The sequence below is a fragment of the Pongo abelii genome, chromosome 19 (genome assembly GCF_028885655.2).
Source record: "Pongo abelii isolate AG06213 chromosome 19, NHGRI_mPonAbe1-v2.0_pri, whole genome shotgun sequence".
NCBI lineage: Eukaryota > Metazoa > Chordata > Mammalia > Primates > Hominidae > Pongo > Pongo abelii.
Window position 1 is genome coordinate 79430907 of NC_072004.2, and position 27449 is coordinate 79458355.

The window sequence follows — 27449 nt, forward strand, 5'->3', positions numbered from 1 at the left end:
GCCTCCACCCCTGGGTTATCCCGAGATGTGGCAGCTGAGGGTCTGGGGGAGCTCCAAGCAACCTCCTCCCAGTGAATTTAAGAATGTTGGAGTCTGCCGGGCATGGTGGTTCACGTCTGCAATCCCATTACTTTGGGAAAGCGAGGGAGGAGGACTGCTTGAGTTCAGAAGTTCAAAACCAGCCTGGGCAACATGAGACCCCGTCCCTACTAAAAAATGAAACAAATTAGCCAGGGATGGTAGCATGCGCCTGTAATCTCAGCTATTCGGGAGGTGGGGTGGGAGGATCACTTCTGCTGCAGTGAGCTATGATTGTGTCACTGCATGCCAGCCTGGATGACAGAGTGAGACTGTCTCAAAAAAAAAAAAAAAAAAAAAAAAAGAATGTTGGAGTCACAAGGACTTAAGAGCAACATTTTGCAGATGGAGAAACTAAGGCCCAGAGAGGACCAGGACCCACCCAGAGCTCACATATTTATTCATTCAACAAACATTTTCTGAGCACCTGCTACAGTGTGCTGGGCTGTGGTCTGGGTGCCAGGGCAGACTGCAGCAGTGGCAAAGTCCCTGTCCTCACTGAGCTTGCATTCCAGAGGGAGGGGGCAGGCAGTAAATAGGGAAGCAAATAAGATAATTTTAGAGAGTGATAAATGAGAGGCTGAGCCAAGACTCAAACCCAGCTCCTCAGGAGCCAGGGCTGGAGTCCGTTTCACAAGCGAAAAGTCCCATGGAACCTCCGTTGAAATGGAAGTTTGGGCGGAAGTGGTGGGCAAATTCAGGCCATCCTGGGGGCCTGGAAGTGCTGAGCAGACAGGGATGGGGTGGGGGAGGAGGGGTTGGGAGTCAGAGAGCCAGGCTGGGGCCAGCTGTCTGCGGGCAGGGAGCCGAGGCTGAGGACGCTGGAGGGCGAGGCAGCTCTTCTCTGGAGTGGGTCCAGCCCTGCATTGTCTCTCTCTGTGGTGCAGCCAGATCGGAACACCCAATTCCAGATATAGTCTGATCACAGAGGCCTTTTCTCCCTGGCCTGGACACCCTTTATGTTCATTCATTCCGGGATGGCATCACTTCTTCCGCAGCCCAAACAAAGGTGGGGTTTGCAGTCACTCCTAGGTCTTTTCCTCATGAGCTGTGATCTAATTAGGTCTTCCCCTTCTTATGCACTGTGCAACTGATTTTTTTCTTTTAAACCCATGTGCACCTCACAAAATATTAGCATCTGGAATCCAACAATGTATGAAAAGAATTATACACCATGACCAAGTGGAATTTATCTCAGGTATGCGAGGCAGGTCCACCATTTGAAAATCAGACTGGACACATCGGTTTATCCCCGTAATCCCAGCACTTTGGGAAGCCGAGGCGGGCAGATTGCTTGAGCACAGTTCAATAACAGCCTGGACAACATGGTGAAACCTCAACTCTACAAAAAGTACAAAGTGCTTTTTGTACATGGTGGTGCCCACCTATAGTCGCAGCTAACCAGGAAGCTGAGGTGGGAGGATCACCTGAGCCCAGGAGGTCAAGGCTGCAGTGAGCCGTGATCACACCACTGCACTCCAGCCTGAGTGACAGAGTGAGACCTTGTCCCCCCCCCAAAAAAAATCAATTAATATAATCCATCACATCAACAAGTTAAAGAAGAAAGATCACATAATCATATCAATAGATACAGCAAAAGCGTTTGACAAAATGCAGCTCCCATTCATGATGAAGTCTCAGCAAACTAGGAGTAGAGGGAAACTTCCTGAAGTTAACAGAGTGTTTATCAGGAAACCTACAGCTAACATTGCTTTGTTTTTCTTTTCTTTTCTTTTTTTTGAGACAGAGTTTCATTCTTGTTGCCCAGGCTGGAATGCAATGGAGCAATCTCGGCTGCAACCTCTGCCTCCTGGGTTCAAGCAATTCTCCTGCCTCAGCCTCCTAAGTATCTGGGATTACAGGCATGCACCACCATGCCTGGCTAATTTTGTATTTTTTTTTACTCAAGACGGGGTTTCACCATGTTGATCAGGCTGGTCTTGAACTCCTGACCTCAGGTGATCCACCCGCCTTGGCCTCCCAAAGTGCTGGGATTACAGGCATGAGCCACAATGCCTGGCCTAACATTGCTCTTAATGGTGAGAAACTCAAAGCTTTCCCACTAAGATCATGAACAAGGCAAGGCTGTCCCCTCTCACCACAGCTTTCCAGCATCAGATGGGAAGTCCTAGCTAATGCAATAGGACAAGAAAAGGAAATAAAAGGTATTCTGACTGGGAAGGAAGAAATAAAACTATCTCTGTTCACAAATGATGTGATTATCTAAGTATAAAATCAGAATCAACACGAAAATTTCTAGAACTAATCATGATAACAGCAGGGTTGCAGGATACAAGGTTAATATAAATCCAGGTGCAAGATTTTACATCTTCCTTTACTTAAGTTCCTTTTGCTCATTGCACCTCTTTACCTCCAGTCCTCCGAAGGTCAGCTGGATCTTGATTTTCCTTCAGTTCAAGGCCATCCCTCACAGCTAAGTGTCTCTGATCCTGTCCCAAATTATTGGCCAGGCAAAGCTCAGGACAGATCTCCCTCCCTATCCCCATTATATCCTTCCAGAACCTTCCCTCATGGGACATCTATGCTTTTGGCAAGGGTTCTTCAAACATCCAGAAATCCACCCAGCTGAAGTGCATCAGCCTGAAATCCCCCAAGTGGTCTCAGCCATGCCCCTGCCAGCCTGGAATATAAAAGCCACTGTAGGGGCCTGTCGTGGGGTGGGGGGAGGGAGGAGGGATAGCATTAGGAGGTATACCTAATGTGAATAACGAGTTAATGGGTGCAGCACACCAACATGGCACATGTATACATATGTAACAAACCTGCATGTTGTGCACATGTACCCTAGAACTTAAAGTATAATAATAATTTAAAAGCCACTGTAAGGTACTAATAAGGTTTGACTCTGTGTACCCACCCAAATCTCATCTTGTAGCTCCCATAATTCCCACATGTTAGGAGGGACCCAGTGGGAGATAACTGAATCATGGGGGTGGATCTTTTCTGCACTGTTCTCATGACACTGAATAAGTCTCATGAAAATCTGATGGTTTTAAAAATGGAAAGTTTCCCTGCACAAGGTCTCTCTCTCTCCTTTCACCTGCTGCCATCCATGCAAGATGTGACTTGCTCCTCCTTGCCTTCCACCATGACTGTGAGGCCTCCCCAGCCATGTGGAACTGTAAGTCCAATAAACCTCTTTCTTTTGTAAATTGCCCAGTCTGGGTATGTCTTTATCAACAGCGTGAAAACTAATACAAGTACTCTCTTGGAAGATTGAGAATGAATGTAATCTGCCCCTCACTGCCTTCCCTGTTAACTCCAGGGCACATCCTTCCAGATGCAGAGGTGGCAGGTTGCTTGCTGGCCTTGCTCAGGCACCAGCCACCTCCCCTCTTGCCAACCAAGCGTGCTCTTCATCTCTAGCAAAGCTGCTAGCCACCCACAAGGATCTAGCTGTTTTATTTCTCTATGGATTGGGAGCAAAATGATCCAGTGCCATCTGTCGCCAGTGGAGACCCCACCCCCACCCCCAAGCTTCACCTGCAGCGGGGGCTCAGAATTGGAACTTCCTGGGAGTCTGAAACAGACCAGACTTCTTTTTCCTGGCCAAAGACAGCACCAGGCATCCGGGTGGCCCACTTCCCAAATTCCTATGTTCCTGCTATGGCCCAGTTCCAGGAGTAAAAAATCCATCCCTATGTCCCCCGGGTTGTAAGTCTCAAGTCACAACATTTTCTCAGCTGGGGCAGGCTGGGGGTGGGGACAGGAAGGGGGTAGCTGTATTGTTTCTCTGCCAGCACTTATTGCCTGGAGAGGAGGAAGAGTGGCCTGTGCCTTGGCAGGCAGGGGCCTAGAGGAAGTCACCCCAGGTGGCCCTCCCCTCCTGGCCTGACACTCTGCAGAGGAAATCTGCTCTGAGAGACTTTGGAGGGAGGCCTGGAGCCAGGAGCCTCGGACAGAAACCTCCAGACACTCAGGGGCCCAGAGAGTTCCGGAAACCAATTGGGGTGATGTGGGGGTGGGCTCCTGCGTGACGGGTGGGCTAAAGCTGATTGCATTTTCCATGGGGGCTCACTGGGTCAGAACAAGCCTCCCTGTTTTAAACTCCTGATTCAACCGGCCTAATAACTTGTTCTACCCAAGGGATAAGAGTAACAGTGGTGGCCATGTTTATTTCGCACCTACTGTATGCCACGGTTGGTTTCCTCTTCAGGATGCATGGGCAGGCCCTCCTTTCACGATCAGCCCCATTCCCTGACAATTTCCAAAGGCTCTCCAAGAACACTGGTTAGCTTTTTGTTTGTTTGTTTTTTGAGACAAAGTCTTGCTTTGTCATCCAGGCTGGAGTGCAGTGGCACGAACAATCTCGGCTCACTGCAACCTCTGCCTCCCGGGTTCAAGCAATTCTGTCTGTCTCAGCCTCCCAAGTAGCTGGGATTACAGGTGCCCACAACCATGCCTGGTTAATTTTTGTTGGCCAGGCTGGTCTTGAACTCCTGGACTCAAGTGATCCACCTGCCTCGGCCTTTCAAAGTGCTGGGATTACAGGCATGAGCCACCGCACCCTGCCAACTGGTTAGTTTTTCCCCAACTTTCTTCCTCCTCTCCTAAACCCGACCCTTTTCCTCTACCCAGAGTGCTTCTAGCAGGCTCAGGTCTGATGAAATAAAAGCCCACAAACATGCTGGTTGGGTTTCAGGCACCGTGCCTGCTTCCCACTAACTTCTCCCAGCTCATCTGTCGGCCCCAGAAGCCTTTTCTCCCCAGACACAAGGTTCCAGAGTGGGTTTCTCCTCCCAAGTCTGAGCCTTAAGTTAAAAGAATTTGTTGTAAGATGTGGAATTCTGAGCTTCAGTCAGCTTGGGAAAGATTTTCCTTAGTGTGGGAGGGGCTGGTTTCTGGCCCCCAAATCTCCGTGCAGTCACCTGTCGTGCTGACGTGCACAGACCCACGAGGTGGAGGCCTAAGAAACATTTCTAGATGAAAAGTTATCACGGACATGTTCATTTGGAGCTTATCACGTGCCAGGCACTGTCCCAGGGACTTCGCTTTCATCATCCTAGCTAACCAGCGGTGGAGCCAGGACTTGAACGCAGCTCTCTCTCATGCCAAGCTCCTGAGCCTGCTACTACAGACTCGGCCTCCCTCCAGCCCCTTGGGGAACTGGGCTGGGCATAGCTGCCCTCCCTCAGCACGGGGCCCGCCCAGGTTGAGGTCCCACTCAGTTTGCTCCCTGGACCGGCCTGACTCTCAACCATCTATCCCCTTCTAAGGGCAGACCAGATCCTTGGGCCAAGCCCCTGAGAGGCGTGGGCTGGGGTCAGCATCTGGTAGGCCCTGGCAGGGTCATGCTCAGGCCTCCTGGGGTTTTGTGCTGGGAGCTGTGTGTGGGAGGGGTCAGTGGGGGGAAGAGAACCACAGGTCAATTTGCACCAATTGACCCTCATATATCCCCTGACCTCCATATGGCCTACTTAGATGCATGCACATGCCTCGCCAGTGTACACACACACTCACACACTCACACACACTCACACACTCACTCACACACACACTCACACACTCGCTCACACACTCACACACTCACTCACACACTCACACACTCACACACACAGTCACACAGTCACACACTCACACACTCACACACTCACTCACACACACTCACACACTCACACACACTCTCATTGCCTCTATGACTCATTTCCCAGCTGCTCAAAAGGGTGGGGAGGCTAATTTGTTCCACTCAGGCCCAGGGCTTCCTGCCCTCTGTTGGCTTGGATCTTTCTTTTACAATCTTTTCTAGAGATAGGGTCTCACTATATTGCCCAGGATGGGCTCAAACTCCTGAGGTCAGTTGATTCTCCTGCCTCAGCCTCTCAAGTAGCTGGGACTACAGGTGTGTACCACCATGCCTGGCATCAGATCTTTTTAAGGAGCCCCTGAGCATGATGGCCCCCAAACTGGTGTGTGCACATCCTCTACACACACATCTAAGCCCACCTCCCCTGCCCTTGGACACATAGCCCCTGAACATAGAGCTACCTCCCTTCCCCTGCCTGCTCCTCAAAGCACTGGGTCCACGGAGAGGCCACCAAGAGGCCTGCTCACACCTGATCCTGGGCCTGGAGAACTCCAGGCAACCTGGCTCCCCATTCCCTCCATCCGTCCCCAGCCATCCAGGGAGGGTGGCCTTCGAGTCCTCCCGACTTGAAACAGGGGAGCTGGGTGCGCAGTCACCAGCACTAGAGAAGAGGCTTTTCAGAAACAGCCTGAAACCTGGAGGAAGGAAGGGGAGCTGACACCCAGCTCCCCTGCTCCCACCACTGCGAGCACGCCCCCTTCAGGAGCTGCGCCCTGCCGCTCGCTCTGGGAAAGTCCTCCACCGCGGAAAGTACTCTGGGGGTGTTTCCTCCCCAGCTGCTCTTTGGAGAGCCTTCTCCAAAGCTAGACTGATCACGAACTTGCCAACCTCAAAAAAAACTAAGTGTTGACGGCAGAGCTTACTGAAAGGTGGGCTGGAAGGACCCTGCTCTGCCGCTCTGGCGTCATGGCCATCATGGCCACATCTGCAAACCACAGGCCCTCATGGAAGGGGCTCTGCAGTCCACTTTATAGAAGGACCCTCACCCAGCCGGGCATGGTGGCTCAAGCCTGTAATCCCAGCACTTTGGGAGGCTGAGGCAGGTGGATCACTGGAGGTCAGGAGTTAGAGACCAGCCTGGTCAACATGGTGAAACCTCATCTACACTAAAAATACACACACACACACACACACAAATTAGCTGGGTGTGGTAGTGGATGCCTGTAGTCCCAGCTACTTGGGAGGCTGAGACAGGACAGTCACTTGAGCCTGCGAGGTGGAGGTTGCAGTGAGCCGAGGTTGCACCACTGCACTCCAGCCTGGGCGACAGAGTGAGACTATATGGACAAAAAAAAAAAAAAAAAAAAAAAAAAAGGCCCCTCACCCAAGGGAGACCAGATAGGGAAAAAAAGCCCATCTCTGACCCCCAGCTCCGAAGGGTGCCCAGAACTGAACAAAGCCATCCTTCTTGTAACTCTTTCTCTCCGCTTTTCCCTGGGACGAGACATTTTATGTCAGGGTCACAGACTGGCAATAGCCACAATAATACTGGTGAACACGTATGTAGAGCTGGTTACATGCCAAGCACTGTTCCAGGCACCTCACATGTCCACGAGCACATTAAATTCTCACCCTGATCCTGTTATCACCCCGATTTGACAGATGAGGACACTGAGGGACAGGGGAGATAAGTAACTCACCAGATGGTATTTACACAGTAAACTGGGATTGGAAGCCTGGCCCTCAGGGTTTGAAAGAAACTCGCGATTTTAATCAGGAGGTGGACCATGACCTTCAAGCACCTATGGGGTAGGTGGGGGTGCCTGGTTTCACAATCCAGTTCAAAAACAGGATGGGGGCCAGCCACTATTGGAGTTTTACTCTTTCCTTTTATGCGAGGGCTCTTGGCAGAGGGCCCTGCCCGGGCACTGTGGCTTCCCCACCACCCCTACTGTCCCTGGGTTCCTTGAGCCCCCCTCTCTCCTCCAGCAGCCCCATCCCCCCAACAAGGGCTGTTGACTGAAAACTGCAGGGAATAAAAATAGCTGTTGCTGATGAGGCAGAACAGGGGCCAGAATGCATGAAAGGCTGGGGTGAGGGTGCTGCAGGGAACCTGGGATCCCCCAGCCCCAACGAGCACCTTCCAATGGAGCCACGGGGGACCTGGCCTGTCCCTGCCACAGCAGGGCTGGGGACCCCTGCCGAAGTCACCAGAACTGCTGGGAGCCCCACACCTGCCCCAGCCATAGGGCTGCCCATGAGACCCACTGCCCTCTGCCACCACCCTGCCTTGCACCAGTCAGCTTCCTCCCCAGGGAGTGGGGGCCTTGGCCTCTGTGGACAGAGCCCTGGCCACTCGTGAGCTGTGCGCCCTGGGGAAGTGACAGGAGTCAAGGGCCTGTTTCTATAACCTGTTCCCTGGTCCTTGACACCCTCCTCCAGCGTCCCCTCCCTTCTCCCAAGCTGCTCTCTGGGGCCTCAGGGCCAGATTTTCCGTTTGGAGAGAGCCTTTCCACCCCTCCCTGAAGGTTCCAATCCTTCCTGCCTCTCTGGTTATGCCTCCTTCAGGAGCCTTCTCAGAACCCGCCCCTGCCCTGAAGATGCACTGTCCCCACCCCCACCACCATCAGATCTGTCCTCCTTTCTGATGGCCAGAGTTGCCCCCAAAAGGCAGACGCCTTGTCAGAACCATCCCAACACTTGACAAAGAGTTCCATGCCTTCAGCATCAAACTCGGGGCTTCCCTGGGCCTGGCCTGGGGTCATGGCAGAGACCCTGGCGACGAAAGTCAGCAGAGCAGGTCTCGACCAACACTCAGGCCAGCCTTGAGCTGAGGAGAAGACCCCTGAGGCTGAGCTCGCACCCCATGCAGGTTTCCAACCAGAAATGACGAGCAGGGCCAGGCTGGGATGGGAGCCACCATCTGGAAAGGACCCCTCCGTTGCCTTCCCCAAGCCCCCTAAAATCCCAGCGCAATTCCTTGAGAGATGCCAGGGATGGAGAGGGGGAGGGCTGCTGAGGAGCCCGGGGGCAGGGCACATGTGGCCAGGGGGCTGGGCAGGCCCTTACCCAGCTCATCTTTCCTCGGTCGCCCTGCCTGACACAGGTTCCAAGGCCCTTGGGTCTATTTACGTGGTCCCGCACAGGTGATGTGGCTCCAAATGCCAGCACAGTGACCATAGCTGTCCATACCACCGCCACACAGAGTGAGGCCACTGGCCACAGGGAAGGGACTTGGGGATGGCCCGGAAGAATCCGGAGGGTCCTGGTAGAACCAGCCCTCCCTGCCTCCAAACTACATCCCCCCCAACTCCACTCAGGCCACTCTGCCTTCTCCACCAGCCACGGCCCACCCCAGCAGGGAGGAAAGGAAGGGGCTGTGTTCTGTGCCAGCCCCAACCCCCGGACCCCACTCTCCGGCCCCGTGTCTCCTCCTAAGACCCCCCCCAGACCCCTTCTGGCCCCTCAGAGTACCCTTTTCGCTGTGGTCACATATTTTTCCCCTCAAGCTGGGCTTTCTGGCTCCCATCCCCATGTCCCCCTTGCCTTCCGGGCAGGGCTCAGCGCTCTCGACTTCTCTACGAAAAGAGCCCAGCCATGTCGGGTGGGCTGGGGGAGGGGCAGGGACGTGGGCAGAGCCTGGGATGTGTCCTCTGCTGGCATCTCGCAGATTCCTGTTCTCAGCAGAGCAAAGGAGCCGCCGGCACCCCCCCGCTCCCCGCCCCCCGGCCTCCTGCCGCACTCCTCCCCCAACAGCCCTGCCTCTGAGCCATGCAAACAGGCCAAGCAAAGTCACTGTTTCGGCTCCTTGCTCTCCTCTCCTGAAGAAACTGCAGCCCCGTTCTGCGTCCCTTGGGTCACCCATGCCCCTCCGGAGCCGAGCCTTAACCCGTGGGCTGTTTGTGACCAGAACAAGGAACCTTGCTGAGGGCAGGGACAGCTCGCCAGGCAGGGGCAGAGGGAACAGATGACGGGACAGAGAGAGGCAAGTCTGGGGCCGGAGAGAGGGTCCAGGCACCAGAAGATTCGGCAGGGGCTGCGGGACAGAGCGGGGCTCAGGCTGCAGAGTGGGCAGGCGGTCAGCAGTACCCAGAACAAAGTGGTGACTTCCTCAGAGCCAGGCTGGGGTTGGGGCCGGAGAGGCCTGCCCCTCGGGGTGGCCTGCCCCTCGGGGTACCCGGCCCGGGGCGGGTGTGGGGGTGCAGTACTCACTATTGGACGGGAGCAGAGCAGTTGCTGACAAGCCCAGAGCGCCGTGCCCACCTCAGGCTGGGGCTGGAACTCTGGGGGACTTGGCTGGGGGGGGGCCGGGCCGGCGAGGACAGCTGCTGCCGCTGATGTCACAGGGTCATAAGTGAAACCTGAGGACTGGGCCAATCTTCAGGTGGGAGCCTCGGCCACACTTCCCTCGCTGGGTGTGCTCTGGGCTCAGCCTGTGACCGCTTGGGCTCCGGCCTCACTGCTCTAGGAGTGACAGACTCCCGGGCACACGCACCCATTCACAAGGGCACACAAACCCTCACTCACTGGGACACGTGTATGAGCCCACATAAGTGGTTCTTCTCCCAACCTCGACAGTTTACACAGGCTCATCTCACACTTGAATCTCCACACTTATTCCCAGAAGCACTCCTGAGGTACGCTCTGGCTTACACTCACACAGTCGCTGGCTCACTCTCACAGTCACTCGAGTGCACACTCACGGACGTACCCACACAAAAGCCGTGCTCCCACAGGCTCAGTCATGTGCAAATCACCCTTCATACGTTCACGCAGATGCTTCCTCTGCTGTTACACCTGTTCACACACACGCTACCTGCTCACACGCACAAACACACTCACACCCGCGCAGCAGGCTTGTGCACATACACATGGCTTCTAGTTGTGCCCACAGTCACACTCGTGCCCTGAGCAACACAAATGCCATATCGCACAGACACAAGACTCTTACTGAGTGCCTGCCTGTGTGTAAACACACCACAGCACAAGCACACACACTCACACCCACAACTACAGCCACAGCCACACCCACTCCCACACCCACTCCTACAGCCACACACACCCACACCCACTCCCCCCCCCCCCACACAGCCATGCCCCTGTGTTTATGGATTTCATGCATGTGACACGCTCCCGTTCACGTGGAGAAGTACCACTAGCATGGTCACTAGATGTGCACCAAGCGCATGCTCATCTGTACACCCACAGCCGTACCCTCACATCACACAGCAGACACACACAAGTGCATGCACACCCCCGCCCCCAGCTGTTTAGCTGGACCACACAGACATCTCCAGGTCCCTTCTCCACCCCCACACCCACCCCCCTGGCTGGACATCCGTCCCTGGCTGAGGGAGGGCTGTGCTGGGGGCCAGGCTGATGGACCCCACCTCGTTCCTCCACTCTGGGGCTCTGGTGACCCCTGGTGGAGCCGCTGTGAAGTGCCCCCTGGCTGCCAGCTGGAGAAACCCCTGGGGAGTCCTGTCGCCTAACCCTCGTTCTCCCAAATCTGTCAGCCTTGGCAGTCCCGTGCCACCATCTTTCCTGGCAGCCCAGAGCTCCAGCGGCTGCCCTGGGCCCCGAGTGAGCTGAGCCCAGGTCAGAGCAGCTTTCAACAGAAGCATAGGGAGGCCTGGGGAGGGGCTGCCCACCCCCCTGTCCCCACAGCAGCTCCACCCAGACCCTGTGGACACAGCCTCAGTCCTTGCCGAGCCCCTCCTGGGGGCCAGGACTGCCCGTGGTTCAAGAAGTTCCTGCCAGGCCCGATGCCCATCTCTGCCCAGCCCTGCTCTGTCTGTGGCCTGTGGTCCCCACGGAGTCTCCTCACACCCCCAGGGCTGTTTTCTAAACCCCAGGGCTGTGACGCTGGTGTTCTCTATGCAGAGACTCCTGACTTGTGATGGTTCCATTTAGGATCTTTCTTTTCTTTCCTTTTCTTTCCTTCTTTCTTTCTTTCTTTCTTTCTTTCTTTCTTTCTTTCTTTCTTTCTTTCTTTCTTTCTTTCTTTCTTTCTTTCTTTCTTCTTTCTTTCTCTTTGTTTCTCTTCCTTCCTTCCTTCCTTCCTTTTTCTTTCTTTCTTCTTTTTTTTATGGAGTTTCACTCTTTTTGCCCAAGCTGGAGTGCCTTGGCGCGATCTTGGCTCACTGCAACCTCTGCCTCCCGGGTTCAAGTGATTCTCCTGCCTCAGCCTCCCAAGTAGCTGGGATTACAGGTGCCCGCCACCACACCCAGCTAATTTTGTATTTTTAGTAGAGATGGAGTTTCACCATGTTGGCCAGGCTGGTCTCAAACTTCTGACCTCAGGTGATCCGCCCACCTTGGCCTCCCAAAATGCTGGGATTACAGGCGTGAGCCACAGTGCCTGGACCATTTAGGATTTTTTCAACTTCACGATGGGTTTATTGGGACAGAGCCCATGGTAAGTGGAGGGGCACCTGCACACGGTTCTTCCTCCGGCTCTGCTCGCTGAAGAGACACGCACAAACACACTCGCACCCGCAGAGTGGGCTTGTGCACACACACGTAGCTTCTATATGCGCCCAGAGGAACACTCGTGCCCCCAGCAACACAAACGCCATATCGCACAGACACAAGACTCTTATCGAGTGCCCATGTGTGTGTACACACACCACAGCACAAGCCCAGATACCGACAACTATAGCCACACACATACCCACTCCCACCCACTGGAGTTTCATCGCTGATGTAATCCAAGTGCCTGCCAAGCCCCACCTCTTCTTTGCAAGGGTCTGCTTCTTCTAGCGTTCGGAGGAAAAGCAAATGTTTTTTCCCATTTCCTTCCCGTGCCGTCTTCCCGAAGCTGCTCCTCGGGGGCCCTCTCATTACCCCCAGTCCTGCTGTGGCTTCAGTTCACTTTGCTGCTGGTCACCATGTGGGACTGCTGGTCACCACCCCAATAATCACCGGGCCGCTGCTCCCTGTCTGTGGGCATGGGAGAAGAGGGGGTAGGAGCTGCTGTCGTTCCCATTTATGGCTCTACTCCTTGGTTTCTGCCTCTCCACTGCCCAAAGCTCTACAGGGCAAGACCTTTTTTAAAGAGCAATTGGAGTAATTGAAGGGGATTACCACATATGAGCGGGCAGGGCTGCTACATTCCATTGCATGGGTTGCATACTACACAATTCTGGGCACCAAGCACATTTGAAGTCAGTGTAGATTAGTATAACTTAAGATGATAACATTCTGAAAGATGGCAGCAAAACGCCTAGGGGAAGGGGTTAACTTTTCTAATTTGCACAGAGTGTCTTTGGACTAGGGATGGGAATGATTGGACAAGAAAAGCTGTATGTTAAATATGGCTTTTTCTCCACAACCTAAGGGGAACCAGTGTTTCCCTCTCTTTGCTCCTTCCTTTGGGAAGCGGCTTCCTCCCCTACTCCATCCAAATATGTGATTCTGCGGAGTTGCTGCTTAAAGGATGACCCCCTCCCCTAACACACGGAGGGGCATGTTACCCACCTCTGGCCAATCCTTTGGGCCATAGTGGCTAATCCAAAACCTGGGGACACGACTCAAGCTGAACCAATCATAGTCCTTCCCTGGGAGTTATGTGTACTGAGATTAGAGGAAAGACAATCTCTCTGGTCTTGGGAGTTTCTAAATGTGTCTGAAGGAGCCACGGTGTGTCTCCCACCTGTGAAGGAAGCTTGCCTGTAGGAGGAGGAAACAGGAACATCAAACAGAGAAGCAGAGATGTACAAGGGGAAGGAAGGAGGAAGGAAGGAAGGAAGGAGGAAAGAAGGAAGGAAGGAAGGAAGCTGGCATCCAGGCTGGCAGGGGCAGAGTCAGGAGGGAGGAAGGAAGGAAGGGGAAGGGAGGTGGGGAAGGGAGGTGGGGAAGGGAGGTGGGGAAGGAAGGTGGGGAAGGAAGTAAAGAAGGAAGGAGGGAAGGAAGGAAGGAGGGAGGAAAGGAAGGAAAGAAGGAAAGAGGGAGGGAATGAGGGAGGAAGGAGGGAAGGAGGGAGGGGAGGGAAGGAGGGAAGGAAGGAGGGAGGGAAGGGGGAGGGAGGGAGGGGAAGGGAGGGAAGACAGGAAAGAAGGGAGGAGGGAAGGAAGGAAGGAGGAGGGAAGGAAGGAGGGAGGGAAGAAAGGAAAGAAGGGAGGAGGGAGGGAGGGAAGGGAAGGAGGAAGGGAGGGAGGGAGGGAAGGAAGGAGAGAGGGAGGGAGGGAAGGAAGGAGGAGAGAGGGACCTGAAGACACTGAGTCTCTGAACCAGTTAAAGGATAGACCAACTTCATTACTGTCCCGTCACATGAGCCAAAAAAGCCCACTCTTTTCTCTTAACCTAGTTTAAATTGAGTTTTAGTTACCCACAAACAAAATAATTCTGCGAAACAGAACCACATCTCAGAACCTGACACACAGGAATTGGCCTGGTCACACCCCACTCCACCCCAACCTCAACCTGCTCAGTCAGCTTCCTCCGTGAGTGGTTTGGTTGGAGTGATTTCCTGGGAGCTGCATCAGGATGTTCCCTCATGGGTGGTGGCACCCTGACTCCAGGGGGCCGGGAGGGGAGGCTCTGGTACTCCACCCCACAGTGCAGTTCCAATGGAGTGGGACCTCAAAGCCAGGTCCCCATCATGGGGCATCCCACCTGTGCAATGCGCTCACTTATAAGTCCTCAGAGTACCTGCAGGTGTCTGTTGGACAAAAGCACACCTGAGTATCTCACCAGGATAACCATAATTTGTAGAAACAGTGCAGCTAGAGCCTCTAGGCAGAAAATTGAGGTTTCTTCACTGTTGAATTTTCAAGATTCCCTCTCTCCCGCATATCCAGTCAATAACATAATTCTGCAGAGGAATATTTAGTTCCTTTCCTTCAACTTCCATATTGCAGTTCCTCCCAATTTGTGTCTCTTTAGGAACTGCACCCAAGGAAAGGGCTGATTTGCTGGGGTCACTCTCTGAACAATGCTTCCTCAACTGTACCAAAAATAGCTTTGAAATTTCCACTTGAATTCTTAGAAAGGGCCCTTTTCTCTCCATTTCCATCTGAGGAAAAGAGGAGGTAGCTTATTTTTGTAGTTCCATGGTTTCTAATAATGGCACAATATTCTTTTGAGTGAACTGCCTTAATTCACTCAACCACCACCCTATTATTAGACATTGGGTAACGTTCAATTTTTCCTTTTTCTTTTTTTTCGAGACAGAGTCTCATTCTGTTGTCCAGTGCAATGGCACCATCTCAGCTCAGTGCAACCTCCACCTCCTGGGTTCAAGCAATTCTCCTGCCTAAACCTCCCTAGTAGCTGGGATTACAAGTGCCCGCCACCATGCCTGGCTAATTTTTGTATTTTTAGTAGAGACGGGGTTTCATCATGTTGGCCAGGCTGGTCTCGAACTCCTGACCTCAAATGACCCACCCGCCTCGGCCTCCCAAAGTGCTGGGATTACAGGCGTAAGCCACCATGTCCTGCCAAGTGTTTAATTTTTAACCTTTAAAAATAACAGTATGATGAACATGTTTGAGTATAAATCTTTTCCTATGTTTAGCTTATTCCCAGAAATAGATTTACCAAGGCAATGGGGAGGACTTATAGTATATATTGTCTTGGGTCACTGAAAAAAAAAAAATCTGAAAAGCAAAATAATCCAAAGAGGCCAACAAGAGCTCCTATTGAGAAGAAAATAAAAAAGAAATAGGTGGAGTGTTCAGTGTCTCAAAGAAAATAATAGTAGGCAAGGCAAATAGCAGGAAAGTAAGTCATCTCCTACTCTGCTGTGCTGATGTGAGATCTTCTATGAGCAAAATAGCTCGGGCATATAAGTGTGTGGCTTTCCTTTCTTCATAGCAAATACTTCGTTTCTTTTGACAAGGAAATCGAATTGAATACCATAAGCCAGATAGTTTTGATCTCAGCCTTGTTTTTCAAAATACAAGTGGTTAACATGCACTTTTACCTCTGAGGCATTGGAATGATCACCTCCTCCTGACTGTTTTCTACGGCCACCTCTAGCCCGCTGCAGGCTTCCTTAGAGGGACAAGGGTGGTAGCCTCTTTGCTGGGCCCCCTGCCTGCAGCCTTGCCTCAGTTGAATCTATTGACCATTGTACACCCAAACTTTCTTCAATGTCTATTTCAGTATTTCACATCTCTGAATGCAGATGTATCATAGAGCTACTTAAGTCCCTTTTCCAGGAGTTTTCAGTAGCCTGGGGGCAGATGTGGAGCGAGTAGGAGGCTGATGTCTTCGTTGGGATCCCCCAAAAGCAGACCCTGACACAAGGCTTGGGGAGCAGTAGTTTCTTTGGAAGGAGATCCAAGTGAGCACTACGAGAGAGTGGAGAAGGGACAGGGATAGGAGAAAAGGCAGTAAAGTGTGCGTTTCTGAGCGGGTCACTGTGGGCCACCTGGGCACAAGCCCAAAAGCATCACTGAGAGGCTCTGTGGGAGACACCTCAGAGTTGTCGCACTGAGGCCAGGAGGCTGCGAGTTTAGCTGTCAACTGCCATCCATTATTGCTTGAGGGCTGCTCCTGTGCCACCTTCTGGCCTGTCTCACCTGCGGCCAGGTGTCCTCAGGTGGAGCGGCTGTAGGTGAGGGCAGGAACCCTCTGCAGAAGACTCTGGGGGAGGCTGGGGGTACAGGCCAGCTCTGACAGCTGCTCCACAGTTGGATCTGTGTGTGTGTGTGTGTGTGTATGTGCATTCACACACACACATATGTACATACACACATGTATATGCATATGAATTTTTTTTTTTTAGATGGAGTCTCTGTCGCCCAGGCTGCAGTGCAGTGGCATGATCTCGGCTCACTGCAACCTCCACCTCCACCTTCAAGTGATTCTCCTGCCTCAGCCTCCTGAGTGTCTGGGATTGCAGGCACCCGCCACCACGCCCGGCTAATTTTTGTATTTTTAGTAGAGACAGGGTTTCACCATGTTGGCCAGCTGGTCTCGAACTCCTGACCTCAAGTGATCTGCCTGCCTTGGCCCCCCAAACTGCTGGGATTACAGGCGTGAGCCACCGTGCCTGGACTTATGCATATGATTTTTAGAACAAAAATAAGATCTTACTATGCTTACTGATATTTTTGACTCAACTCTCTTGGACAACTTTCCACATCAACAGAGGTATTCTATTCCCACATTATCCATGGTTGAATAGTATTCTATTGGGAGGATGCATCCCCATCAGACATTTGTTTGTTTGTTTGTTTTAGAAACTGGGTCTCACCCTGTTTCCCAGGCTGGAGTGCAGTGACGTGATCGTAGCTCACAGCATCCTTGAATCCCTGGGCTCGAGCGATCCTCCTGCCTCAGCCTCCTGAGTAGCTGGGACTATAGGCACAAGTCACCGCACCTGACCCCCTATCAGACATTTATTACTTCTAAATGTGGTTGACATAAACAAAGGTGGACAAGAACAATCTTCCTGAAACATGGCTGGCCACAGCACTTGGTATCTCCGTCTTGCTTGAAACCCACTGATAGCTCTCCATTACCCACAGGGCCAAGCCTAAATTCCAAACCTTGGCATTCAAGTCTGACCTGTCCCTGGACCTCTGCTCTCTGCCCAGCTCCCCTTCCACAGTCAGACAGTTTGACCCACTGGGTCATCTCAGGTCCTGTCCATTCATACACCTGGGTCTTGGCTTGGGCTCTGTCCCCAGCCTGATAGCACTCGTCTTCCTATGCTGCTCGGCCCCATCAAGGACTGCCTTCCTTGGAATTCCATCCCTCAGTAGTCAAGTCCTCTCTTTTTCATTATCCCCGGGGCGTAGTCTTATCTTTCTGCTCTCTTTCCATGGATACATTTTCACTTCCCAACAATGCTGGGACCAGTGACCATACTGCTTATGCCTCCAGGGTTCAGATGGCACATTGCACACGCAGACGCTTCCTTGGTCAAGGTTTGTTGACGATGAGCAAAATGGCTGGTTCTCTTTCTACCTGGAATGAGAGTGGAGATGGAGAGAGGCACCTCTGTGTTCTATTACTGGGGGGCTGTGACCCCAGTGCCTGGATCTCAGCTTGTTAACGGCTGTTGAAGCCATAAGACCCACGGGGACAGTAAAGCAATGCCCACAAGCCTGCTCCCCTAGAGGACAGTGACTACGGAGCAAAGGAGGAGGTGGGAATGGTCTTTCTGGTTCTTACTCCAGGACTGGCAGGAAGGGGAGCTGACATGGAGAGTGGGGGAAGGGCTACTCGGGGTGCTAAGCCCAGCTTCCTGTCTGGATTTTCCTTGACTGCTGCCGAGAGTCTATCTTAGGATGGTCACAGCTGCAGAAATAGATCTCACCCTTCACCTGTTCTTAAGCAAGGAAGACCTTGCTAACTTCCTGTCAAGAGAATGCGTGCTTTGGTAACTTTTCCAGTACGGGAGACAGTAGTGGGGATGCGGGTGCTGAAGTCACCACGATTTTCCTCGTCTGAGGAGCAGTGGCTCACCTTGGCCAGGGAACAGGGGGTAAATAGCCGCAAGGAGAGAGGCGAGAAGCCGGCCACGTGTTTCCAGCCAGAGTCCTCAGCCTCTTCCGTGAATTCGGGCAGTGTTTCCTTCCTTGGTCTGCTCCAGAAACCACTCTTTCCTGGCAGGAAACCCCTCTCTCTGTCAGAGTGACAGGGAACAGACCCTTTGTCCTCCTCACTCGTCTGCCCTGGCACCCAGCCTGCTCCTGCAAAAGTCTCTGTTTCTCCTGAACTTTTCAGCTGAGTCCATCGGGCTCTGGGACCCCGAAACCAAGCCTCCCCAACCACTCGCTTATTCACTCAACAAACATACCTCCCTTCGCCGCACTAACCCAGGCCCAGTTCTGGGAACGAGCAAAGGGAAGGGAGGGGAGCCCCGAGCACCGCGGCGGGAGGTGGACATGCCGGGGAGGAGACTGGCCTCCTGGTGGCGGGGGAGGGCTCCTGGGGACCCCAAGTCCGCGGAGGAGTAGACAGGAGGGTGCAGGCAGGTGGAGGACCCAAGAGCCCGGGCGGGCTCCGCGCATGCGTGGGAAGAGACCTTGGCGTCCTCGGCGTCGCCAAGGCAACCGGCGCCAGCCATGGCCTCTGGGGCGGGCGGGAGCTGGGGTCGCTCCCCACCGCAGAGCGCAGTCCCGACGGTGAGGGCTGAGCCCGGGAGCAGATCCTGCCTTAGCTTGGGAGACGGCAGAGTGGGGAGCTGTCCCTGGAGGGGCCAGATCCTGGAGGGGTGGGGGCGGGTGGGGGGCGAGGAGAGACAGCCCCAAACCCAGAGGAAGAGGCGTGGCAGGGAGCAGGGAGGCCGCAGGGCGGGGAGGAGAGAACCTGGCCCCTGCGGGGTTAGGGAGGCCACTGGCCGAGAGGGGTTGGGGCTCGCGACGTGTCCCCATCCATTCCCCCCACCCTACCTGGCTGACTCCGCGCACACCCCCAGCCCTGGGTCACCGTCCTGCAGCCCCTCTCGTGGACCATCCCACCTGCGCCCCCGCAGCCAGGCCGCGTGAAGGAAGGTGAGACTCCCGGGTCCCCCCACTCCATCCCTACCATCACCACCACTCACCCCCTTCTGCCCCGCACATCCTCTGGGAGTCCCCACAGCACAACCCGCCAACCCATTCTTCGCCCCCTGGGACAGGGGTGTCAGGGGGAGGGGGACTCGGAGGCCCGGCGTGGGCTTGATGAACCCCGCTTCCTAGACCTGCTGGAATTGATGATGCTGCAGAACGCGCAGATGCACCAGCTGCTGCTGAGTCGCCTGGTGGCTGGAGCGCTGCAGCCCGGGCCCGCCTCGCCCTGCCCTCAGGTGTGTGTGGGTGGGCCGCCGGGGTCGCTCACCGTGGGTCCAGGGATGCTGATCCACCCGGGGTTCCTGTCCAGGGGAGAAAAGAACTGGGAGACAGAGGAGCAGGAAGCCAGCCCGTCTCTCTGGCTGGGGCTGTTTGGCATTTGTTATGTTTCAGCCTCCATGAAAGGTTGGCGGGGGGAAGAGACCCCCCCAAAGTCCAGACCACCGAGGTCTTGTTTTCAAGGAGGTTTCCCTGCAGTGCCTCCCCCACTGGACTTAAGGTTCCAGGAAGGCAGGCACCCTGGTAACCCTGCTCCATGCATCATGAGCGTCTGGCCTGGTGCCTGACACCGTGTAGGGGCTCAGCTGATATTTGTTGAACAAGTGAATGAATAAATGAATGGTTAGGGATACAAGGCCAGGTTGGCTGTGATGGCACATGGAGAGGTACAAAGCACAAGTGCACACAGGGTTGGGGGATGGGGACAGGCTCCTTGGAGGAGCAGAGGATCTTAGAAAGCCAGGTAGGATTTTGACCCTTGGAGGAGGCAAAGGGTGTGTCCGCCATCCAGGCTGGCAGGGGCAGAGTCAGGAGACAGAATGGGGGAAACCGTGTGCAGCAGTGTGTGTGTATGTGTGTGCAAGCGGGTGTCTGTGTGCATGCGTGTGTGTGTGCAAGGCTGTGTACATGCATGTGTGTGTGCAAGTGTGTGTTCATGTGCGTGTGCAAGAGTGTGTGCAAGCGGATTGTGAAAGCAAGTGTGCGTGCAAGCGTGTGCGTGCAAGCATGTGCGTGTGTACAAGTGGGTGTGTGTGCAAACGTGTGTGCGCAAGTGTGTGTTCATGTGCGTGTGCAAGAGTGTGTGTGCAAGCGGATTGTGAAAGCAAGTGTGTGCGTGCAAGCGTGTGCGTGCAAGCATGTGCGTGTGTACAAGTGGGTGTGTGTGCAAACGTGTGTGTGCATGCATGTGCATACAGCTCTAAGACTGAGCCTTACTCAGCCAATAGTGGGCATCCTGAGGTCAGGAGAAGCAGGGACTGGGTGGAGAGAGAATGTTGTTCAGCTCGGAGGAGGCGGAGAGGGGTTCAAGGAATCCAGACAGAAGGAGACCCTGAGGAGCTACTGCCACCCCCTCACCCCTGGGTCCTCAGTGATGACACATAGGTGGTTCCAGGGGCTGGGGGTGAGGCTGGGGATGGCTCAGTGGACTCCTGGCCCCAGCTCTGAAGGTCACACCTGGAATCAACTGGGTGGCTAAGTTGCTCAACATCCTTGAGCTACAGGAGTAAATGTTTCCACAATGCCTTGTCCGCATGTAGTAAATGCTCAGTAAACACAAGCCATTCTTTTCTTCTTTTCTTTTTTCTTTTCTTTTTTTTTTTTTTTTTTGAGATGAAGTCTCTCTCTGTCACCCAGGCTGGAGTGTGGAGGCGTGATCTCGGCTCACTGCAACTTCCGCCTCCTGGGTTCAAACGATTCTCCTGCCTCAGCCTCCCGAGTAGCTGGGACCACAGGCACCCGCCACCACACCCGGCTACTTTTTTGTGTTTTTAGTAGAGACGGGGTTTCACCGTGTTAGCCAGGATGGTCTCGATCTCCTGACCTTATGATCTGCCCGCCTCAGCCTCCCAAAGTGCTAGGATTACAGGCGTGAGCCACCGCACCCCGCCTACACAAGCCATTCTTTTTTTTTTTTTTTTCATTTTTTTCTTTTGAGATGGAGTCTCGCTCTGTCGCCCAGGCTGGAGTGCAGTGGCTCGATCTCTGCTCACTGCAAGCTCCGCCTCCCAGGTGCACGCCATTCTCCTGCCTCAGCCTCCTGAGTAGCTGGGACTACAGGCGCCCACTACCACACCCGGCTAATTTTTTGTTTTGTTTTGTATTTTTAGTAGAGACGGGGTTTCACCGTGTTAGCCAGGATGGTCTCGATCTTCTGACCTCATGATCCGCCTGCCTCAGCCTCCCACAGTGCTGGGATTACAGGCGTGAGCCACCGCGCCCGGCCACAAGCCATTCTTACAAAGCCTATCTGGAGGAAATAACTTAGGGGAGTGGAGGAGTGGTGGTGGGGAGAGCCTGATGGTGGATTCTTATTTCCCCTCCCTGTTTTGCACAATCCCCAGGTCTACCTGGAGGTTCCACAGGAAGAGCCTGAGGAGGAGGAGGAGGAGGAGATGGACGTGCAGGAGAAAGGGCCTTTGGTGTTTCACCACCACTACTTGCCCTATTCGATGCCCTCCCCGGGTGCCCTGCTGCCCTGGCCAGGCCCCTTCTTCCCCACCCCCGCTTGTCAGCCCTACTTGCAGGACGTGCCCACGATTCAGCACTGTCCTGCCTCCAGGGAAAGGGAGGTGTAAGTGAGGCTGGGTGCTGCCAGGGTTCTGCTCTGGGCTGGAAGTTGCAGAAGAGCTGCGCAGGGGCTGGTGGTCGATGGAGATAACTTGCGGGTGAAACCCCAGAGGCCACCCCTGGGCCTCTGATGGGGGTCTTTTTCTCTCCCCCATCTCAGGAGAGCTGTGCCCCCACCCCCACCCCCCAGTGCCACAGGGACTGTGGGTGCCGATGTACCCCCGGCTTCAGGTAGGGCTGGGGCGGTGGGCAGTGGGGCCCAGGCCTGGGAGTGAATCAGGAGGCCAGGAGGGCCTTGTGCCCTCTGGTGGGGTTTGGGGGTTTCCTACCATCACTGCTGCAGGCAACTGGCCTGTCCCCTTCCCTTTTCCTCTTTGGGGTCCACTGAGACAGGAGGGAGTCAAGATGAGGTTCTTGTTTCCCCAGACTACTATGATGCCGAGAGCCTCCTATGAGGACAGACCCTGGCCCTGGGAACTGCACCGGCTTCCTGCTCTGGATACAGCCCCGGAGCCGCCTCCTGCACCTCTCTTGTTGACTCCCCTGTGCCCGTGGCTGGCAGTCCTTCTCACTCCCTCAACCTCAGCCAGGCCCTCTTCTCCTGGGGAAATCAGTCCCTGCCCCACCCCAATGAGTTCCTGGATGGGCCAGATCTGTGCTGTTGTGTAAGAGCTTCTTAGAGCACACCCCGGCCCTTGAAGCCATGTCAGCCCACCTCTGCCCCACTGCTTCCTGCCTGGAGCAGGGGGAGGCCTGGGAACAGAGCCCCCCACCCTCTCTCCCTCACCCCTCTCTCTGGGATGATGAGGTCTCCTTCCAGCCTAGTAATGGAGCAAGAGGGGAGTAGAGGGTTCCTTCTGCTTTCCACAGCTTTGAAGGCCCCTTTGAGGTGGCTGGAAGGGTGCAGAGTGGTGGGGGAGAGGCCTTGCTGGGCAGTGCCCCTGAGCAGAGTCAGTTCCCTGGGCCCCCAACCCTCGTCCCAGGAAGCAGCTCTGTTGGCAGAAAGGAGAGGTCAGAGCTTTGTCCTGCTGTGGCCAGGAGTGGCCTGAGGTCTCCTGGGGGCCAGGTGGGAACAGTGTGTCCTCTGCCCCCTGGGCCAGGGTGTGTTTCCCCCACCCTCCCTCAGTAGGAATGAGCTACTCAGACCAGATGGGGGCCTGGCGCCTGGACTGGGAGCCCCCTGTGAAGGAGAGGGTAGGGAGGGAGGCATCTAGGGAAAGGGGTCCCCCATGGTGGCCCCCCTCCCTGGCCATTGTTATCCCAGGAGGAGACACTGTGGGCACAGGGCTAAGTCCAGGTGTTTGTATTTGGGCTAGAAAAGGCAATGTCCCAAGTCTCTGCTGCCTGTCACAGTCCTTCAGCCAGGGCTGGACCTCAACCCTGAGGAGTCACACTGAGTTCCAGTGACCACCGTGGTGGTGGCCATGCCACTCATGCGTGCTATGGCCGGAAGGCCTGGGGCAGCCTCCTCCAAGCCGCTCGCACCCCGTAGGTGCCCGTCCGCCGCTGGCGCCAGTGCTGGCTGAAGATGAAGCAGAGCAGGACAGATGTCACGAACAGGAACAGCAACACCGACACCACCGTGACTATGATGACCATCTGGCTGTCCGACACGGGCTCTGGGGAGGGAGGGGGCAAGGGTCTTAGACATCCTGTGATCCCAGTTACCAGGGACCAAAAGGGAGTGGAAGTCCACCCCCGACCCAGCCCCCCAGCCTCCGCCGCCTACTCATGCATCCTGCAGTCACCCCAGGTTGTAGAGATGAGTGGTGAATGGTGTCTGCATTAAAACTATTATCTGGGAAAAAGGTGGCCCAGATCTCAGGCTACCAGCTGGACTTCTGTGAGGCTGTGAGGGCAGATGTCCCCTTGTCAGCAGCCATGGGACCAGTGTGTAGCTGCTGGACACCGTGGCCTGGAGGCTGGCATGGTCCCAGCCAAACCCCTTCTTGGGCAGAGCTGAGTGAACTTCATGCCAAGCTCCCTGAGGACAGGGAATGTGCCAGCCGTCCAGAGTCACTGAGCAGCAGAGCTCTGGGGACCTCAGCGGGGGCAGTCAGGCCAAACTTCTCATTGTGGAGGGGAGCCAAGGCCAGGGAGAGCAGTTAAGGTCACGGGGCTTGATGGTGGCCGAGGAACTAGTTGACCTCTCCCGACCTCTGGAGCAGTTGAGGTCCAAGCTGGGGACGTGGAAAGAACTTCAGGGAAGAGGGAGAGTAAGAGGGAAGCCTCAGGGTGAAGGGTGGGCTCCTGGGTGTTTGCTTCCCAAGTGGGGCTCGAGATTTTTCTTCCCCCAAGGGGCTGAAAGTGACTTCTCACTCCCAACTCCATCCGTGGAGCCCCCCTCACCATAGATCTCCAGCATCTTTGGGGCTGAGTATTTGTGAAAGATGTTGCCCCCGCGAGACATCAAGTCCAGCACAGCCAGGCAGGAGAAGTTGTGGTGGCCATCCTCTCTGTGAGCTGTGCTGCTGAATGTGGCTGTGGCCTCCTGCAGGGCAGGGGCTGCCTTCCCGAAGGTCTGATTGTGCAGAGTCTCATTGCCACGGAACAGGAAGAGGGTGAGGCTGTCCAGGGGCTCCACGGTGGGCACCCTGCACTCAATGGTGAAGGACTTGCCCACGGCCACCCAAGTGGGTTGCAGTGTCAGGATGACCTGCCTTGGAGGCTCTGCAGGGGACAAAGGAGGGAGGTCCGGTTAGGATGGGGGTGCAGTCCCAGCAGCCTCCCCCTGGCCAGGGCCATCTCCTGTCACCATGGTGTTCCATGGTTGGGGAGGAGGTGGCCTGGCCCGCTCCAGTGCAGAGAGGAAGAGGGCGGCAGTTGAGGATGGAGGCTGGACTGTGTGGTAGTTTTACAGGCATGATGGTTTCCGGTGACCAGGTGTCTACAAGGACAAGGTTCAGAAATTGTACAGCCAACTGGAAAGATACAAAATTTTGGGTCTGTCTCCTCTCCTTCAGAAATGAAATACAAATTTCAAAAATTAAACAGTTGGGTGATCACGTTGAGAGAGACTTAGATGGGCGTGCACGTTGAGGGAGACTTAGATGGGCGTGCTCACTGGAACTGGGCACTGGAGGAACGGAGCTGTGAAGTTCATCACTTAGGAGGCGGGGGCCGGAGCCAGATCTGCCCAGGTTCTCCAGGGTCAGGGCCATGGCCACCACGATTCCTCACGTATTCAACCACCCGAGGGGGTGCCCTGGATTCTCTTTTGAATTAGAATACTTCACCTCCACTCACCCCACCTCCCACCCCGGGAAAATATGTTGGATTTAAGATGTTTTTCTGTTCATTGATCCACTGAAACTGGTGATGGAATGGACCCAGGTGATTCACCAAGATGTCCTATCCCAGCCCATCTGGAAGGTTTTCATGGCTCATGTGCAGGTGGAGTGTGATGGCCACACATTTGCTGTGGGCCCTGAGGGGAAGATGAAAACCCTGGGCAACACCTCAACCTTCTTCCCATGAGATGGACAGGCTCAGCTCCCCTGATGGTGACCCCACTACTTGGCATGGGACATGGGGTGCTCTGGTGACTCAGCTATGTTGGGAAATAACTTCTGGATTTGGCTAAATGTTGGTTAGATTGTCCTCCCCCAAGCAAGATGCAAAATGTGGGTTGTCTACATCTTGAGATGCCAGCGGGCTCAAGGCATCCAACCAAGGGCTGGCCTGGTCCTGCCCCTTGTCACCCCAGGAGCTCAGGGAGGCAGGGCCCCATGATGACAGTGCCCAGGAGCAGGCACAGAGGGGCTCTGTGTGCATTCAGTAGACACAGGCTCTGCCCCAGGGGAGAGGAGGGCCCCGCGGCACAGCCACTCACGGTACACGCTGATGTTGGAATTCATTGACTCCTGCTTCCCGGAGCAGGTGAAGTGGCATTGGAGGACTGCGTCATGGGAGATGTTTGAGACCAAGTAATGTTTCCAGTGAGCCTGTTCTTCCAGCAGAATCTTATCTAGAGAGGTCTCCAGACCACCCACTTCAGGCTGGTTACAGGTGGTGCTGCAGTTGACCTCGAGGGACCCTTTGGGCTCAACCACCAGCTTCTTTGGCCTCACGTGTACCTCGAATACCTTCTCATCAGATCCTGGAAAACCAGAAACACTGGGCAGTCGTGTCATCCCCCCGCCCCCTGCCCTCCAGTGGAGCTGTCCATTGAGGCAGTCTGGCTCCTGGGTCAGGGGCTGAAGAGGAAAGGTCACTGGGGGCCCCGCTGCTACTTTCCCCTTGTCAGGTGTCATGGCCCCGGCTAGACCAGGAGGCCACCCCCCATCTGACTCCCTGCCTCTGGCTGTCCTTCCTCCAGCCCATCTGCCCATCAGCTCCAGATTAGTCTTCCTCAGGCTGTGCTCCATATCCATGGAGTGGGATCTGACTCAGTTTTTAAGGTCAGCCCAAATGTCCCCTCCCCCATGAAGCCCTCTCACAGAGGGCCCTCTGTGGCACTCCCTCCTTTCCTTTCTTGCACAAACACTTTTTGAACACCTGCTATGTCCAAAGCATCAGGCTCTGGGGATACAGCAGTGATCACAGTAGACCAAACACTGCCCTGGCGGAGCTCCAGTAAACAGTGACAGGCAGAGCACCCAGCCGGTCAGATGGCGGGAAAGCGCCGAGAAAGGGAGCAGGGAGTGGGGGTGAGGCCACTTTAAATGCTGTGCTCAATGAAGGCCTCACCCAGATGGTGACTCGTGGGCAAAGGCATGCAGGGGCGTGGCACGCCCTGCAGATACTCGGGGGCAGTGATCCAGGGGAAGGGGGCCAGCAGTGCAAAGGCTGGGGCAGGAGGATTGTTGAGCCCAGGAGTTGGAGGCTGCAGCGAGCTATGATCACACTCTGCACTCCAGCCTGGGCAACAGAACAGGAACCTGCCTATAATAAAAATAAAAAATTTTAAAAGCCTCAGCAGGCTGGGCATGGTGGCTCATGCTGTAATCCCAGCACTTTGGGAGACCAAGGTGGGTGGATCACTTGAGTCCAGGAGTTCGAGACCAGCCCCCACCGTCTCTACAAAAAATACAAAAATTACCTGGGCATAGTGGCTCTCACCTGTGATCCCAGCTACTCTGGAGGCTGAGGTGGGAGGATCACCTGAGCCCAGGGAGGTGCAGTGAGCCATGATCATGCCACTGTACTCCAGCCTGGGTGATAGAGCGAGACCCTGTCTTAAAACAAAACAAAAAAACCCAAGAACCTCAGCAACTTTTGGGCATTCTCTTCCACCTGAAGCCACAGGGAATGGAGCACCCCCACCCTCTCGGCTGGCATGTGCCAAATCCAGGAACCCCAGGAAACTGGCTTACCTGGACAGCAGAGCAGGGCTAAGAGGGCCACAGTCAGGGTCCTGTAACCAAAAGAGGACATCTCCAGCAGTGTCCACGGGCTCGCAGGGACCAGCCAAGGGCTGCCTGGAGGGAGATGGAGGGCGCAGGTCTGAGCTATGGCCCAGAATCCCCAGCCTTCTGCAAACTGATGACTGCATTTCCTCTCATTATCTGAGAGATCTTTGGGAAGCCACGTGCACCAGCTGGTTCTAGGACCCTAGGCCTCTAAGAATCCAGGCAGAGGAAGCTGGGAAGCTGCTGATAAGCGGGGCATAACCCAGACCTCCCTGCTGGCTCCCTGTGCAAGGGGCGGGGCAGGCAACGGGTGCACGCATGCGTGTGTGAGACTTGTGCACAGGGGAGAGTCAGGCCTACAAGCCCCAGATCTGGGGAAACCCAAATCCCATGGGATGC

At 54.8% G+C, this 27449-nt stretch overlaps 3 protein-coding genes and 1 long non-coding RNA gene across 7 annotated transcripts in view; 1 reads left to right on the plus strand and 3 right to left on the minus strand.

Moving 5' to 3' along the window:
- SCN4A (sodium voltage-gated channel alpha subunit 4) overlaps positions 1-10616 on the minus strand; it is a 51856-nt gene extending 41240 nt beyond the window's left edge. The window contains exon 1 of the mRNA XM_024234933.3: positions 9836-10616. The gene's annotated coding sequence lies outside the window, so the exon portion shown is untranslated. The remainder of the gene's footprint in view (positions 1-9835) is intronic.
- Positions 10617-15492: 4876 nt separating this feature from the next.
- Positions 15493-18617, minus strand: LOC112129676 (uncharacterized). Its single transcript, XR_008515678.2, has 3 exons — positions 18378-18617; positions 16827-17542; positions 15493-15918 (listed from the first exon to the last, which is right to left on the minus strand). It is a non-coding gene; the product is annotated as an uncharacterized LOC112129676 (long non-coding RNA).
- On the plus strand, positions 18572-23291 carry PRR29 (proline rich 29). Of its 4 annotated transcripts, XM_063718251.1 has the most exons (7): positions 18587-18705; positions 18999-19074; positions 19261-19367; positions 21474-21703; positions 21860-21930; positions 22126-22364; positions 23053-23291. In XM_063718251.1, the coding sequence occupies exons 1-6, from the start codon at positions 18646-18648 to the stop codon at positions 22152-22154; spliced, it is 573 nt and encodes a 190-aa protein (XP_063574321.1). In that variant the 5' UTR covers positions 18587-18645; the 3' UTR covers positions 22155-22364; positions 23053-23291. The 4 variants fall into 4 exon arrangements, with proteins under 4 accessions (XP_063574322.1, XP_024091226.2, XP_063574321.1 ...); XM_063718252.1 differs by lacking the exon at positions 21474-21703 and having other exon boundaries at positions 18572-18705; XM_024235458.3 differs by lacking the exons at positions 21860-21930; positions 23053-23291 and having other exon boundaries at positions 18586-18705; positions 21474-21701; positions 22126-22368.
- Positions 22988-27376, minus strand: ICAM2 (intercellular adhesion molecule 2). Its single transcript, XM_002827713.6, has 4 exons — positions 27015-27376; positions 25532-25798; positions 24049-24369; positions 22988-23318 (listed from the first exon to the last, which is right to left on the minus strand). Exons 1-4 carry the CDS (start codon positions 27073-27075, stop codon positions 23140-23142), a joined length of 828 nt encoding a protein of 275 aa, XP_002827759.4. The 5' UTR covers positions 27076-27376; the 3' UTR covers positions 22988-23139.
- Between the last annotated feature and the right edge of the window lie 73 nt (positions 27377-27449).